The sequence below is a fragment of the Martes martes genome (assembly GCF_963455335.1).
Source record: "Martes martes genome assembly, chromosome: 12".
Classification (NCBI taxonomy): domain Eukaryota; kingdom Metazoa; phylum Chordata; class Mammalia; order Carnivora; family Mustelidae; genus Martes; species Martes martes.
The window spans coordinates 69517621-69530763 of NC_137900.1; the positions used below are offsets into that span (position 1 = coordinate 69517621).

At 43.3% G+C, this 13143-nt stretch overlaps 1 protein-coding gene across 5 annotated transcripts in view; it reads left to right on the forward strand.

Annotated features, from left to right (window-relative positions):
• Positions 1–1017: 1017 nt before the first annotated feature.
• Positions 1018–13143, forward strand: part of SLC44A1 (solute carrier family 44 member 1) — a gene marked incomplete at its 3' end in the record, with an annotated part of 195687 nt that continues 183561 nt past the window's right edge. For all 5 annotated transcript variants that reach the window (XR_013967751.1, XR_013967752.1, XM_080819764.1 and 2 more), the window contains exon 1: positions 1018–1315. Coding sequence is in view for 3 of the 5 variants with exons in the window: in XM_080819764.1 (XP_080675890.1) it covers positions 1280–1315 (36 nt within the window). The remainder of the gene's footprint in view (positions 1316–13143) is intronic.

Below are 13143 nucleotides of genomic sequence, written 5' to 3' on the forward strand. Positions count from 1 at the left end.
TTGAACTTCAGACAAGGAGCCCAGGAGTTGCATGCTCTACGACTGAGCCAGCCAGGCATCCTTATTTCTGAAGCCTTTGAGCTATTCTCATGGGACACTATTTCCCAAGGACTCTCCAGCTGTATACTTCTTGAAGGTAGTGAAGCCTATTCTAACTTGTTGCTCCACACAATGTATTAATGTAGCAACTTGGAAGAGAACAGAAGCTATCTTTTTTGTTCACCTCTTTATTCACAGTGCCTATAAATTACTGGAACTTAGTATGTCCTCAGTAAATATTTTTTATATGAACGACTTAATATTCGCTTATTGGTTTTTGTAGACAATCCTGTATAAGAAAGTTTAGTTCAGATCCAACATGGCTCTGTATTGAGAGACCTGGCGAACTTACCTTTTCCCTATATACGGCTCTTTATAAAAATTTCGACCTTGGGTGCATTTTATTAGGCTGTCTCCTTCAAAGGCTCAGTTTCATCAGCAAAATGGGGCCAGTAGCAACAGATGCTTGTCTCTCCCCGTTTTCTATCACCCACTCCATCACCAGGGAAGATTTATTGTGTACACTTTCCTCTGGATAAAAAGCAACCGTAGAAGCACTAAGATGCCATTAGGGTCTTCAGGTTGTGCGTCCAGTGAGGAAAGCGAACAACCCCGCATGCCTCGCCAGTACCTCTCGGGTCCGGAAGCAATGCGGCCACATTTCGGCTGCGAGCCTGCTCAGCCCCTGGGAGCCTTAACCCCACGCGACCTCTCGCTCCGAGGCAGCGGTGTGCCTCGGTGCCACCGCTAAATAGGCTCGGCACTGCGCAGGCTCCGACGCGCGCCGAAGGACCCGGCCTCGTTTTGGCCGTCGCCGCCCGACTGTCGGCGCCGCGCTGCACTGGGGGCGGGGAGTCTGATGGGAGACGCGCGCGGCGCTGAGGAGGCGGCGGCCCGGGAGAGGGAGCGGGAGAGGGACTGGGCGCGGGAGGCGGGAGGCGGGGGACAGGGGGAGGCGCCGCCGCCGCCGCCGCCCGCCCCTTTCCGCTGGGGAGCAGCTGCAGCAGCAGGAGCGGAGCAGGAGCCGCGCAGCCGCCGCCGCCGGGGGATGTGGCCGGCGCCCGCCCCGAGCCGCGCCGCCTCCTGAGTACCCGCCGCCACCCAAGCCGCCGCCGCCGCCGCCGCTAAGCCGTGCGGGGCCAGGCCGCGCCCTCCCCGGGCGCCCGCCGGCTCGCATGCCGAGGGGCTCCGGGGCGTAGCTGCGCGCCGGGCGCCGCCTCCGGGCTCCTCCGGCCCCGCCATGGGCTGCTGCAGCTCCGCCTCCTCCGCCGCGCAGGTGAGGGGCTCCCGCCTCCCGGCCGCCCGCCCGGATACCTCCCCCGCGCCGCGCCGCTGGCGCCCGCTGGCGCCCGCTGCCTCCCGCTGCCGGAGAGCCACCCTTCAGCCCACCGTGCACTCCGGAGACCCCCCACCCCCGCCTCTCCCTCGCGCCTGTCCCGCAGGTGCCCCCGCGCTGGCTCCGCGGCTGCCAACTCGCAGCCCCCTCTGCGCGGCCCCCAGTACGCCCCCAGCTCTCGCTGGCCCCTTTCCGACTTGGCCTCTTCCCAGTCACACCTGAGCGGCCCGTCCCGCCCGCCTGCAGGTAGAAGCAACACAGGCGCCTCCTCTCTGCTCTGCCCCAGGTGGCACCCACCCCGTTGCCTCGTCTTCTGGGCCTTGCGCCTCTCTTCCCATCTCCTTGGAGTCTCCCCTTCCCCATCCGCCGGCTGTTTTCTCTGCTCCCAGGCGGAGTACCCTCCGCATGGGCTCTTCACCCCGTTTCCACCTTATTCCAGTTTCTGCTCCGTTAGATATTCTGCCCCTTTCTCTTGCCCGCCGCCCCCGACACCGGGTTGAAGTGTTTAAGCGGATTCCGGAGCCCTTACACGGCCCACTTCCCAGATCCCACCCGCTCGCCATGCACCCCATCCCCCCTTTGTGCCTTGACCCTGGGCACCGCGGCCTCTTCGCACACCGAGGCCCCTGCGGGAGCGCTGGCACTAGGCTGGGAAGGAGATTGGGCACCTTGTGGGTGACGGGAGCGTTACGGAAACTCCCTCTTTGTTGCCAGTGTAACAGGAGGAAGAGGTGCCGAATTTAGTTTTTCTGTGGGCACTGGCTGAATGTTGTCGCTGAGGGCTGAGATGCAGAGATTTCTCCCAGCTACTACCCTGCCCCCATCCAAATTTCGCTAACCTCCCTCCCTCTCCCTTGCCGATCCGAGCCCTTAACCTGGATGGAAATGTTTAGACAACTGTATAAGGATCAAATGTAATAGAACTTGACTGCTGGCCACTAATAACTGAGAGGACCTGTTTGTAAATTACCTAATTTAGTGAATTAGTGAGTGTATTTACAAATACGATAAAAAGCAATCAGGAATACTGCATCAAACTGTCTGGTGTTGGTGTATGAAAAATAGGCTCTGACAACGCCTGGGATGTAATCTCACAGTTTCATTAGCGTAGAATTTAACTGTGGTCTTTGATTTGTTTGTTTTGGGGAAGACAAGGGCTCTTGTTTTTAGAAATAAAGGCTGGTTGGTTCTTGGTGAAGAAAAATGCTAGTTTGGGGGGGAAAAAAAATTCCTCCAGAGATCTAGCATCTGCGATAATGCCAGAAGTGTTTTGCTGCTGCTAAATGACTATATATAACTCAGTTTTAAATAACCTGCATACTTGTTCTGAAAATCTGAGATCTGTTAGAAAATGACTAGAATTGCAGATGAATGGAGGACATCTATATTTTATCAAGTATCCAGCCTATTTGTCCAGTTCTTTTTTGGGGGTGTTTGCTTACTGGGGTTTTTTGTTTGTTTGTTTTTTGTTTTTTTCCCTTTCTGCCTACTGAGATCACAGTCAGGCTGATTGGTTTAGTTAGTTAAACCTTCCTATTCAGTTGGAATAGCCAAGAAGATTGTATGTGGTGGTGATATGGAGGAGAGGTCGATAGACGAGGGTTTTCATATTAACAGTTAAAGGTGTGGGATTACACAATACCTTTCAACTGGTTAGGGAGTTTTGGGGGAGGGGGTTCTAGTTGAGTGCTATTTATCTCACATTTGCTTATATATTATTTTCACCAAAAAGGTGTTTTCATACGACCTTTCTTTTAAAAACTGGGTTACTTTACATCCTCCCTTGGTGGTGAAATCCCTTTAAGACAGGAAATTATTGATAGTTTGTAGATGGCTTGTTCATTGTGGAAACAGTTAAATTTGGGAGGGATGGATGCTGGACCAAAACTCTGGTTTAATCACAGGTCTTGCATTTGACTAGCTCCGCGTCTTACTTTTCAGAATGCTGTCACATACATTTTCTTCGCTTTTTCCTCCTCTTGCAGTCACTGTTTCCTTCGTGCCATGTTCTACAGACAAGATGCATGTCATGCACCCTGAGGGGTGCATTTTCTTTCTTTCCTGTAGATTTCTATAACCAATCGGCAGCTGTCACATGCCTTTAAGTTCGGCTTTAGGGACTTGTAGTGTTTGGTGGAGCATCGAGGAGCAGGTTTTGTGCCAAAGAGCTGGCCATCGTTTTTTTTGTTTTTTTGTTTTTTTTTAATTTGAGATTTTGGCATCATTATTCATTTGTGAAATGTTACCAGTCTGCTGGCATTTTAATGTCCCTTTCAGGAGTGTCTCCAGTTTTAGAATAGTATCATATCTCTCAGTGTTGTGTTGAAAGAAAATAGGGATGCAACTTCACATTACTTTGAACCTCTCTCAGAGGCCTCAGTTGTATTTTCAGGCAGGATGTGTTTCTTTTCATGCCTTCTAATGGACTGTAAGCTTCTTGAGAATAGGAACTGCTTTTGTTTTCCCCATCTTTGTATCCATTGCAGTGCCTCACTATATCCTGCACAGTTGCTCAGCAATACTCAGTAAACAGAATGTATACATACACATTTCAGTATCTGGCTGGCAAGCAACATTGAATATGAGTCCAACCCTGACCCATGTGCTGTTGCACTTCCATGGATTGGTTGACTAATTCCATCAAGCCATCCTCTTTGAAGCTCGAATTTGAACTGTTTAAGTTAAAATTGACCTGCCTTTTCCACATTCCTTCCTGTTCTGTCAGTGGTACCATCAGTTTGCAAAATTGAGCAGGAGTCTCCTTTTCTCCTGGTGTTCCGCTCAATGCCTATATTTTAGTTGGAGCGGTGGCTATAACGTCTTTAAAAAGCTTGTCTGCAAACTCTAATGATAACCTGCATAGCACATCAAAACAACGTGCTTCGGGGTACTCTGCAGTTCAGCTTAGCTTTTCTCAGTGGTATGTCAGCAATTTTAAAGCTCTGGCAGGTTTTATCAATGTAAATATAGTGCGTTTCCTTTTTGTAGTAAGGATTCACTTTTGAAATGTAATTTATTTTTCCTCCTAGTTTGTTGCTCTGCTGTAGACTCTCATAAAAGGATTTATGGTCTTCCCAACTGTTTCATCTCTTAGTCTGTCCTGGTATTATTTTCATTTTCTTGGCAGTGTCTGGATATCGTAATTTGCCATCAAAATAATTATCCTGTTTTAGGATTTAGATCAAAGAAAAGTGTCACCTTCTATACTAACTTGAATTTCATTGCCGAAGGGGCAAATTATTGGCAAAATAATTTGTGCTACATCAGTTATGTACATCTAAGAATCTTACGAATGTCTACAGAGTCAGGGCTCTTTAAGAACTCTTAATTATGATTTTTATTAGTGACCACTACAGGTTATTTGCTAATATTAGTAACTGCTCAAAACAAGCGAACACATGATAGCCTTTGCCTAAAAATGTCTTTGAAGGGAACGTAAAAGTGAGATAGTCTTGAGTTTCTTTTCACAGCACTAATCTTCCCTAAGACTCTTAAAATTTATTCCCAACTCTCCATAATTCGTTTGTTCTGTTATAACCTGACATAATTTCTATTCTTGTAATGTTAAACTTCAAAGTTCACGTGTAAATCTTCAGATTTATGACATGTTCTTTCCCATTGACAAACCAGTTTGAATGAAGCAGGCTTTCCAAAGATTACTTAGCAAATTGCCATAAGTCTTTGTCGTTAATGGCTAGATCATTATTCCTCACAGCAGTGCTTTGGAGGCCAGGAGATTCTGCAAGTGCTGTGAAGTTCTGTCCTTTGGTTCTAACCTTAGAAATTGTGTGAAGGATGGAAGAGAGTCTTTTTGGTTGAACAGACCAGCCCTCGTCTGTCTGATTTCAGGGGAAATTGTACTTGTCTACTGTCTTGTCCCATGGTGCTCAAATCGAGAGCTATAAATTTATCTTTTTCTAGATCTTCTATCTTGTCTAGGGAGTAATAAAAAACAGTCAGGTGGTGTACTAATACTGGTTAACTTTTGAGTATGTTAACTGTTCCTTAACAGATTTTTTCTTCTTTAAGATTTTATTTATTTATTTGACAGAGAGAGAGAGAGACATCACAAGTAGGCAGAGAGGCAGGCGGAGAGAAGGGGGAAGCAGGCTCCCTGCTGAGCAGAGAACCTGGATGCAGGGCTCCATTCCAGGACCCTGAGATCATGACCTGAGCCAAAGGCAGAGGCTTAACTCACTGAACCACCCAGGTGCCCCTCCTGAACAGATTTTTAATAATATTGTGGTCTCCGCCTGCTTTGGGGAATTTGAAGTCAGATGATAAAAATGGCATTTGAAGAGTGTAGTGGGATTTCCCAAAAGAAACTAAGTTGTTCCATTAAACTATGTCCAGCAAAGTAGACTTTCTGGGATTAAAAAAAGTCATAGCATGAAGACAGTTTATTTTTCTTTTTCTGAATACTGTGCTGTTAGTATAGAAGATCCTCAAAATATATAAATAAAAGTTACTGTTAAAATCGGAAAATAATGTAAAAATGGTAATGCTTTTTGTATAGCCATTTTCCACAGCGATTTTCGTGTTATAATTTCTATAGTAATTCAGAAGTTGACTCCACTTTCATTTTACAGCTGAGGAAATTGGGACGTGGAGGTTAGGAAACTTGGCTCAAGTCAGCTACCAAGTGACAGATCCAGACTTTAATCCCAGTCTTCTGGATCACAGTCCTGTGTTTCTCTGTTCATATGCATGCTTCCCAAATCTTAAATTGCAGCTCACTCTATCTTTAGAAAAGGTCCACTCAATAAAATTTTGAATTAAGGAATTTCCAGCTTAAATTCGTGCCACCATTTTGAACTTCCGTGGAACAACCTAGTATAATATAGCAAAACCAGTCTAGCTAGAATGTTCCCAGACTTCACAAATGCTATCAAGTACTATTTGATGTTTTCATCCTATCATTTAGAAATGTTATTGGCTTGGGAGGGTAATTATTTATAAAAATGCATTCTTTATAACGCTTCTGGTAATTGCTTAATAGCTATGTTTCTACGTAACCCTCCATACTCTACCCCACCCCCAGAAGAAAGAAATATTTCCATGTTGTAACCTTGGCTCAGGTTTTTGGGACTCTAGGGGATATTAGAGATAAACCAGTCCTACTGTCTCACTTTTCTGTTGATCTAAACTAGAATTGAGAAGCTATGAAGTAGTCTGAGGTTAGAGGAATCCATTATAAGGTAGCTGGGACTAGAAACTCTGTCTCTTAATCTTGATCTTTCTGTGGTTAATTTTTAATGTTTTAAGTCCTCTTATCTTTGCTGAACTCAAAATTTGTACACACACACACACACACACACACACAGTGTCTTTTCAGAATCTCTGGTTCACTGAAGGATACCCGTATCCTGGTGTGGAAACTGGAAACTGGTGTGGAAAGCCTACCTTTCATTCCTCCACACCGTATCACCACATACTGCTTCTTTTACCTTCTAAATTCTACTGCCAACACCCCCATCTAAGCCTGCATCATCTCTGGCCAGAACCTTGCTTATGGATCTCCCTGTATTATTCATGCTCCCTTCAAAATTTTCTCTGTACTTCTCTGTATTTTACTCTGTACTTTCTTTCTAAAGATCACTAAAGATCTTAGTGATCTTTAGAAAATCCAAAGCTGGGGGCGCCTGGGTGGCTCAGTGGGTTAAAGCCTCTGCCTTCGGCTTAGAGCATGATCTCAGGGTCCTGGGATCGAGCTCTGCATCATGCTCTGCTCAGCGGGAAGCCTGCTTCCCTTCCTCTCTCTCTCTGCCTGCCTCTCTGCCTACTTGTGATCTCTGTCAAATAAATAAAATCTTTAAAAAGAAAATAAAGAAAATCCAAAGCTGGTTGTGTCCCTTTCCTGTTTGAAACCCTTTAATGGGCGTCACCTGGGTGGCTCAGTCGATTAAGCGTCTGCCTTCAGCTCAGGTCATGATCCCAGGGTCCTGGGATCGAGCCCAACATCGGGCTCCTTGCTTAGCTCTGCGCCTGCTTCTGCCCCTCCCAATGCCTGCTGCTCCTCCTGCTTGTGCACTCGCTTTCTCTCTCTATCAAATAAATAAATAAATCTTAAAAAAAAATATATATATATGGTTTCTGATTGCTTTTAAGACAAAGACCAGAGTCTCTGACCTTAGCCAACAATACTCTTTTGGGGCTGATCTCTTTCTAGTGTCACTGTCCTCTCATGCTCACTCTTCATGCTCCAACCTCACAGATTCCCTAGTAGATTGTATTTCTAAGGAGTTTTTCCACTTGCTGTTCACTTGTCTGGAAAACTCGTCATATTCTCTTTGGACTTTGGCTGGCTACTACTCATCCTTTAAGTTTTAGCCTTAAAGTCACTTCTTTGGAAAAGGCTCCCCTGATGTTTCAAACCAGGCCACGTCTACTCAGTAAATTCTCATCGCCTGAAGAATTTTCCCTTTGAGTGCTTAAAGCAATAAACAAATAAAGTTGATATTGTCTAGACTGGGAGTTGTTGGCAAAACTATAATCCATGGGCCAAATCTGACCAGCTACCTGTTTTTATATGGCTTGCAAGCTAAGAATGCTAAAATCGTGTGTGTGTGTGTGTGTATTTTTTAATGGTTGAAAAAAATCAAAAGATTATTGCATGATACATTCATTTCATACAATTATATGAAATTTGACTTTCATTGTCCACAAAGTTTTATTGGGACATGATCCCACTCGTTTGTTTACATATTGTCTGTCAATACTTTCATGCTTCAGTGGCAAGGTTGAGTAGTTATGACAGAGATTCTACAAGTATAAATATTTACTCCGTGGCCTTTAAAGAAAATGTTTGTTGACACCTGGTCTAGAACGAGCTGACACCTCTTTGTCATGGGACCATGTCTGTTTTGTTCACTGCTATTATTCTCTGTGCTAGGTTGGTAGCCAGTACATGATAGGTACTCGGGAAATATTTGGATAAATTAACAAAGTTCTCTTTCCTTCCATGGATGGATGTGGATGAACTCCTCCCTTAGCAATTCCGATGTCTTAAAATTCAATACAATTTTTAAAGGGATAAATACTTTCAAAAAAGCTTTCTCTATATCATCCTCAACGGTGTTCTTAAACAGCCTGTATGTTCCAGGTATACAGGTCATGTGTGAAGCAAGGGGACTTTGAGAGGTGTAAGTTCCTGGGTCAAGGTAGATGGGAAAAGACTGGTCCACTCCAATAAAGGGCCAGGTGGATTTACAGTGCTGGCGTTTTTATAGCAGGCACAAATGGATGGGACTTTATGTGAGGTGTTATAAAGAAAAAGTGTTTAAACTGGTGAAAACTTCAGTCATTAAAGAGGCATTGTTATTTCTACTGTGGGAATTCACTCTGGAAATGGTTAAAGTTTCTGGCACAGTAATATTTCTGCCCTGTTAGTACTTTTTGTTTTCACATTTATTTGGAATATAACACAGCGTGATGTTCCTATTTGGAATTTATGCATTGTGTCAAACTTAGTCCTCCTTTTAAAAGGTGATTTTTGAAAGAGATTTGCATTTTTCAGTTTTTTTTTTTAAGATTTTATTTATTTGAGCGAAAGGGACCCTTCACCCCCGCCCCCCCCCTCCCTGGAGGGGGAGAGGCAGAGGGAGATGGAAGAACAGGGAGCCCTGTGCAGGGCTGGATCCCAGGACCTTGGGATCATGACCTGAGCAGAAGGCAGACACTTAACCACTAAGCCACCCAAGCACCCCTTTTCAGTAGGTTTTAATATACTCGATGGTAGGGGATCCTTAGTTTATTTTTTCCGGTGATACATTCCTTAAAAAAAAAAAAAAAAGATTTATATATTGTGGGGGGGAGGGGCAGAGGGAGAGGGAAAAATCTTTTTTCTTTTTTTTTTTTTATTTTATTACTTGAGAGAGAGCATGCGTGAGTGTGCACATGAGCAGGGGGCGTGGAAGGGCAGAGGAAGAGGGACAGGCAGAGTCCCCAAGGAGCAGGGAGCCCTACATGGGGCTCCACTGCAGGACCCTGAGATTATGATCTGAGCCAGAATCCAAGAATCTGATGCTTAACAGACTGTACCACCCAGGTGCCCCAATAGATTCTTTTTTGATTTCATATCAGTTATATAATAGGATTTACTTTAAAAAAAATTTGGTTGATAAATCACTGAATTTTAAGTAATTAATTTCTTTCTTTTTTTTTTTAGAAAGATGTATTTATTCACAAGAGACAGAGCGATAGAGAAAAGCAGGCTCCCCTTGGAGCAGGGACCCTGACGTGGGGCTTGATCCCAGGAACCTGGGATCATGACCTGAGCTGAAGTCAGACACTTAACTGACTGAGCTACCCAGGCACCCCTGGAATTTATTTTTTGTGCGAAAATAATATTACTCTTTTTAGCTGTTCTCTACAACATCTCACAACCAACTATTTGGACATTTATTTAGACAGGAAACTCTTAAAAACTATTTTTAGTCTAATTTTTTAAGGTTGTTAGATATACTGAAAATTGTTAAATAGAAATGTTTGATTTCTGTGTACTTTTATATAACATAAAATAAAGAAAACAGCAAAAAGACAGAAAAATTGGAAATAGATGGTTACTTCAAGATGTTCAGGTAGCAGTGAAAAAAAGTGTTAAAAAAAAGTATAAAAAGTGTTCTGGGTTTTTTTGTAGCATTGTGATAATGATGATGATAATCTTGTAAGATTTTTTCATTATGAATCACTTAGGATGGTTCCGCTGTAAGAAATAAAGAAATCTGAACAGCTAAAACCTTAAAAAAAAAGTTAATCTCACATAAACTGAGAGGTAGGGTGGCTTCTAGGTTGGTTTGTTAAGCAGCTTGATGATGTCAGCGAGGACATGATGTCAGTCTCTCTTTGCTTTTTAAAATTTCTTTTATTTGGGGCGCCTGGGTGGCTCAGTGGGTTAAGCCTCTGCCTTCGGCTCAGGTCATGATCCCAGGGTCCTGGGATCGAGCCCCACATCAGGCTCTCTGCTCCTCGGAGAGCCTGCTTCCTCCTCCCTCTCTCTGCCTGCCTCTCTGTCTCCTTGTGATCTCTGTCTGTCAAATAAATAAATAAAATCTTAAAAAAACAAACAAAAAAAAATTTCTTTTATTTTAAGGAAGATTGCTTCTCTTCCCTTATCTGCCCTCATGATCCCCAAGATGCATGTGGCTCTTCCTACTTCCTCTCAACTAACAACCTCCAGTGGTTTCCCTTTAGTAGGAGTTAGGGAGGGCTGCATACTCATCCCTAAACAATTTCTAGCAGGCAGGAGACCAAGAACTCTGTAATTGGTTGGCTTAGACTAACCAGGATTTCCTGGAGTCAAGTGGAGGGTGGAGCAACACCAGAACAAAATTAGAACTCTGTCGGCAGTGCAGAGGGCGAGGGTGGAGATGGTGACGGGGTAGTCAGCCAGTAATACCTGTTACACAGTCTTGTCGCTTTCTTCTGCCTGTAAAGTCGCACGTCTGCAGTGTTTCCCAACATTTTGCTTATAGCTCCATTATAAGACTTCACAGCTCATAACTGAAAGTCACACCATTATCCTTCCATTCTCCCAGGAATATTGCTATAGCCACTGCTGAAGCCCCTGTTTCTTTTACCCACCCCACTGCCTCTTTCCTGTTCTGGGGCCAGGATAGTTTCAGGATTAAAAAAAAAAACATTTAAGGTTGTAATAATGGTTAAGTAGCTAATTGATATTCCCACAGTCCGTGACCCTCAAGAGAATCTTGGGGGTTAGTATAACCTCTTCCCTCGGGCTCTCAATTTCCTTGTCTGCCTCTTCTGTGTGTGTTTATCTCTGCCTAGTCATTACTTGTTTATTCTCTTTTCTCTACCGTTTTCTTTTTCCTTCCGTCTCATCCCTCCCCAGTGCACTTAAAGAGCCATAATACTGAGTCGAATGTGCTAGGATAAAGAAGGAAAAAAAAGAGAGTGCCTTTTTTTCTTTCCTGCCTGTTTAATTTCTTTTTCTTTTTTGTATAAAGAATAATAAACCTGAAGATTCACATCATTATTTAGGATATCTACAATATAAAGAGCTCTCATAAAAAATGCATCTCTGCAACAAATAGCTAATTTACAGAAGAGGAAATAGTAAACTAATATATAAATGTGTTCAATCTTGCTGATAATCAAATTAACTGAAAGCACAGAGATACTCTTTTACACCTGCAACTTTAGTAAAAGTTAACAGAATATTAATTGCTCATGTGGTTTTGACTCAAGTGTACTTTATTGATTTGCTGAATAAATTGGAATGACTCTCTTGGGACATTGTTTGATGACATACATTGAGAGCCATAAAAAGCAGTTGACATCCCTTATTTAGACTCCAAAAGTATAGTAAATGCCATATGCAGGAATCTTTCCATTTGGTGCTATTTATAATAGCAAAAGAGTTTACTATTAAATATAGTGTTTTGGGTGTAAAATTTCTTTTTTATACTAAAAAAAGTCTATTGTATGTGTCTCATTTCCCATCCCCAGCTTGATGACCCTCCGTTAATGCATAAGTGGCCTTCTACCTTCCTTATAAGAAATCCTTTCCCTACTATTACCTTAAAGGGCCATTAGAATTCATAGAATTGATCACCATGTTATACTGATAAGATTATGGGCTGGAGGGCACCTGGGTGGGTCAGTGGGTTAAGCCTCTGCCTTTAGCTCAGGTCATGATCTCAGGGTCCTGAGATCGAGCCCTGCATCGGGCTCTCTACCCAGCAGGGAGCCTGCTTCCACCAACCTCTCTGCCTACTTGTGATCACTGTCGGTCAAATAAATAAATAAATCTCCAAAAAAAAAAAAAAAAAGATTATGAGCTGCATAGCCAGACTGCATGGATTTGAATTTCAATTCCGTCACCAGCTGGGTTATTTGGACCAAATTCTTTAACATTTGGTGCCTTGCTTTCCCCAGATGTAAAATGGGAACAATAATAAAACCTGTCTCATATAGGCTTATAGCAAATTGCACAACTCATAAAAATATCTCCACCATTATGATATTAATGGAAACAAAATCTGTCAGATGTCTTTGTATCCATTAATCCCCCTGGGGAAAAAAAAAATCCTGTTTGGGTTTTGGAACAGGAACCCTGACTTCTAAAAATTTTAAATTGTGCCTGGAAGATGAGTGCTAAGTGTGAAAAAAACAGCAATAATGAGAGGCTAAATTGGGTGCTTAGGAGTTCAGGGAATGGAGAAACCAAGAAAGGTTGGACTAGATGGTGAGTGGGCTACCTGAAAATGACCTTTGATCTGGCCTTGAAGGATGGGACTTTGAGTGGGAGGAAAGACCGATTTCAGTAGAAGACAGAAGAGGCATTCCAATGAAAGGAACACTGGGAAAAAGGCAAGGAAGCCTTTAACTTACTGCAAAGGAGACCTGGCCAGAGTAGAGAGAAGAGATGTGACACGTAGGGAAGTGTTTAATATTTGAAGGGAAGGAAGTAGGCAGCCATGGAGGGTTTTTCAGAGTGATTTAAGGAAGATTAATATGACAACCTTACCTGTGCTCGAAGTGGAAGAAAGGGAAACAGATGCCACTCCAGGAAGCTGTTCACTATCTTGGACCAAACAGTGTTTCTCAAATGGGAAACAGAGAGGAGATATTAAGGAATTGAAATAGGACAGACTTTCCTGATTTATCTGGGTATGTGGGATGAAGGAGAAAGATAAAACCAGTTTAGAATTCCATATAATGGAGGAAGAGTGTTACAGGCATTGCAAGGGGAGATGGAGACTAGTGTGTGGGGAAGGGAAGATGAGTTTAATTCTGTGTGTCCTGAT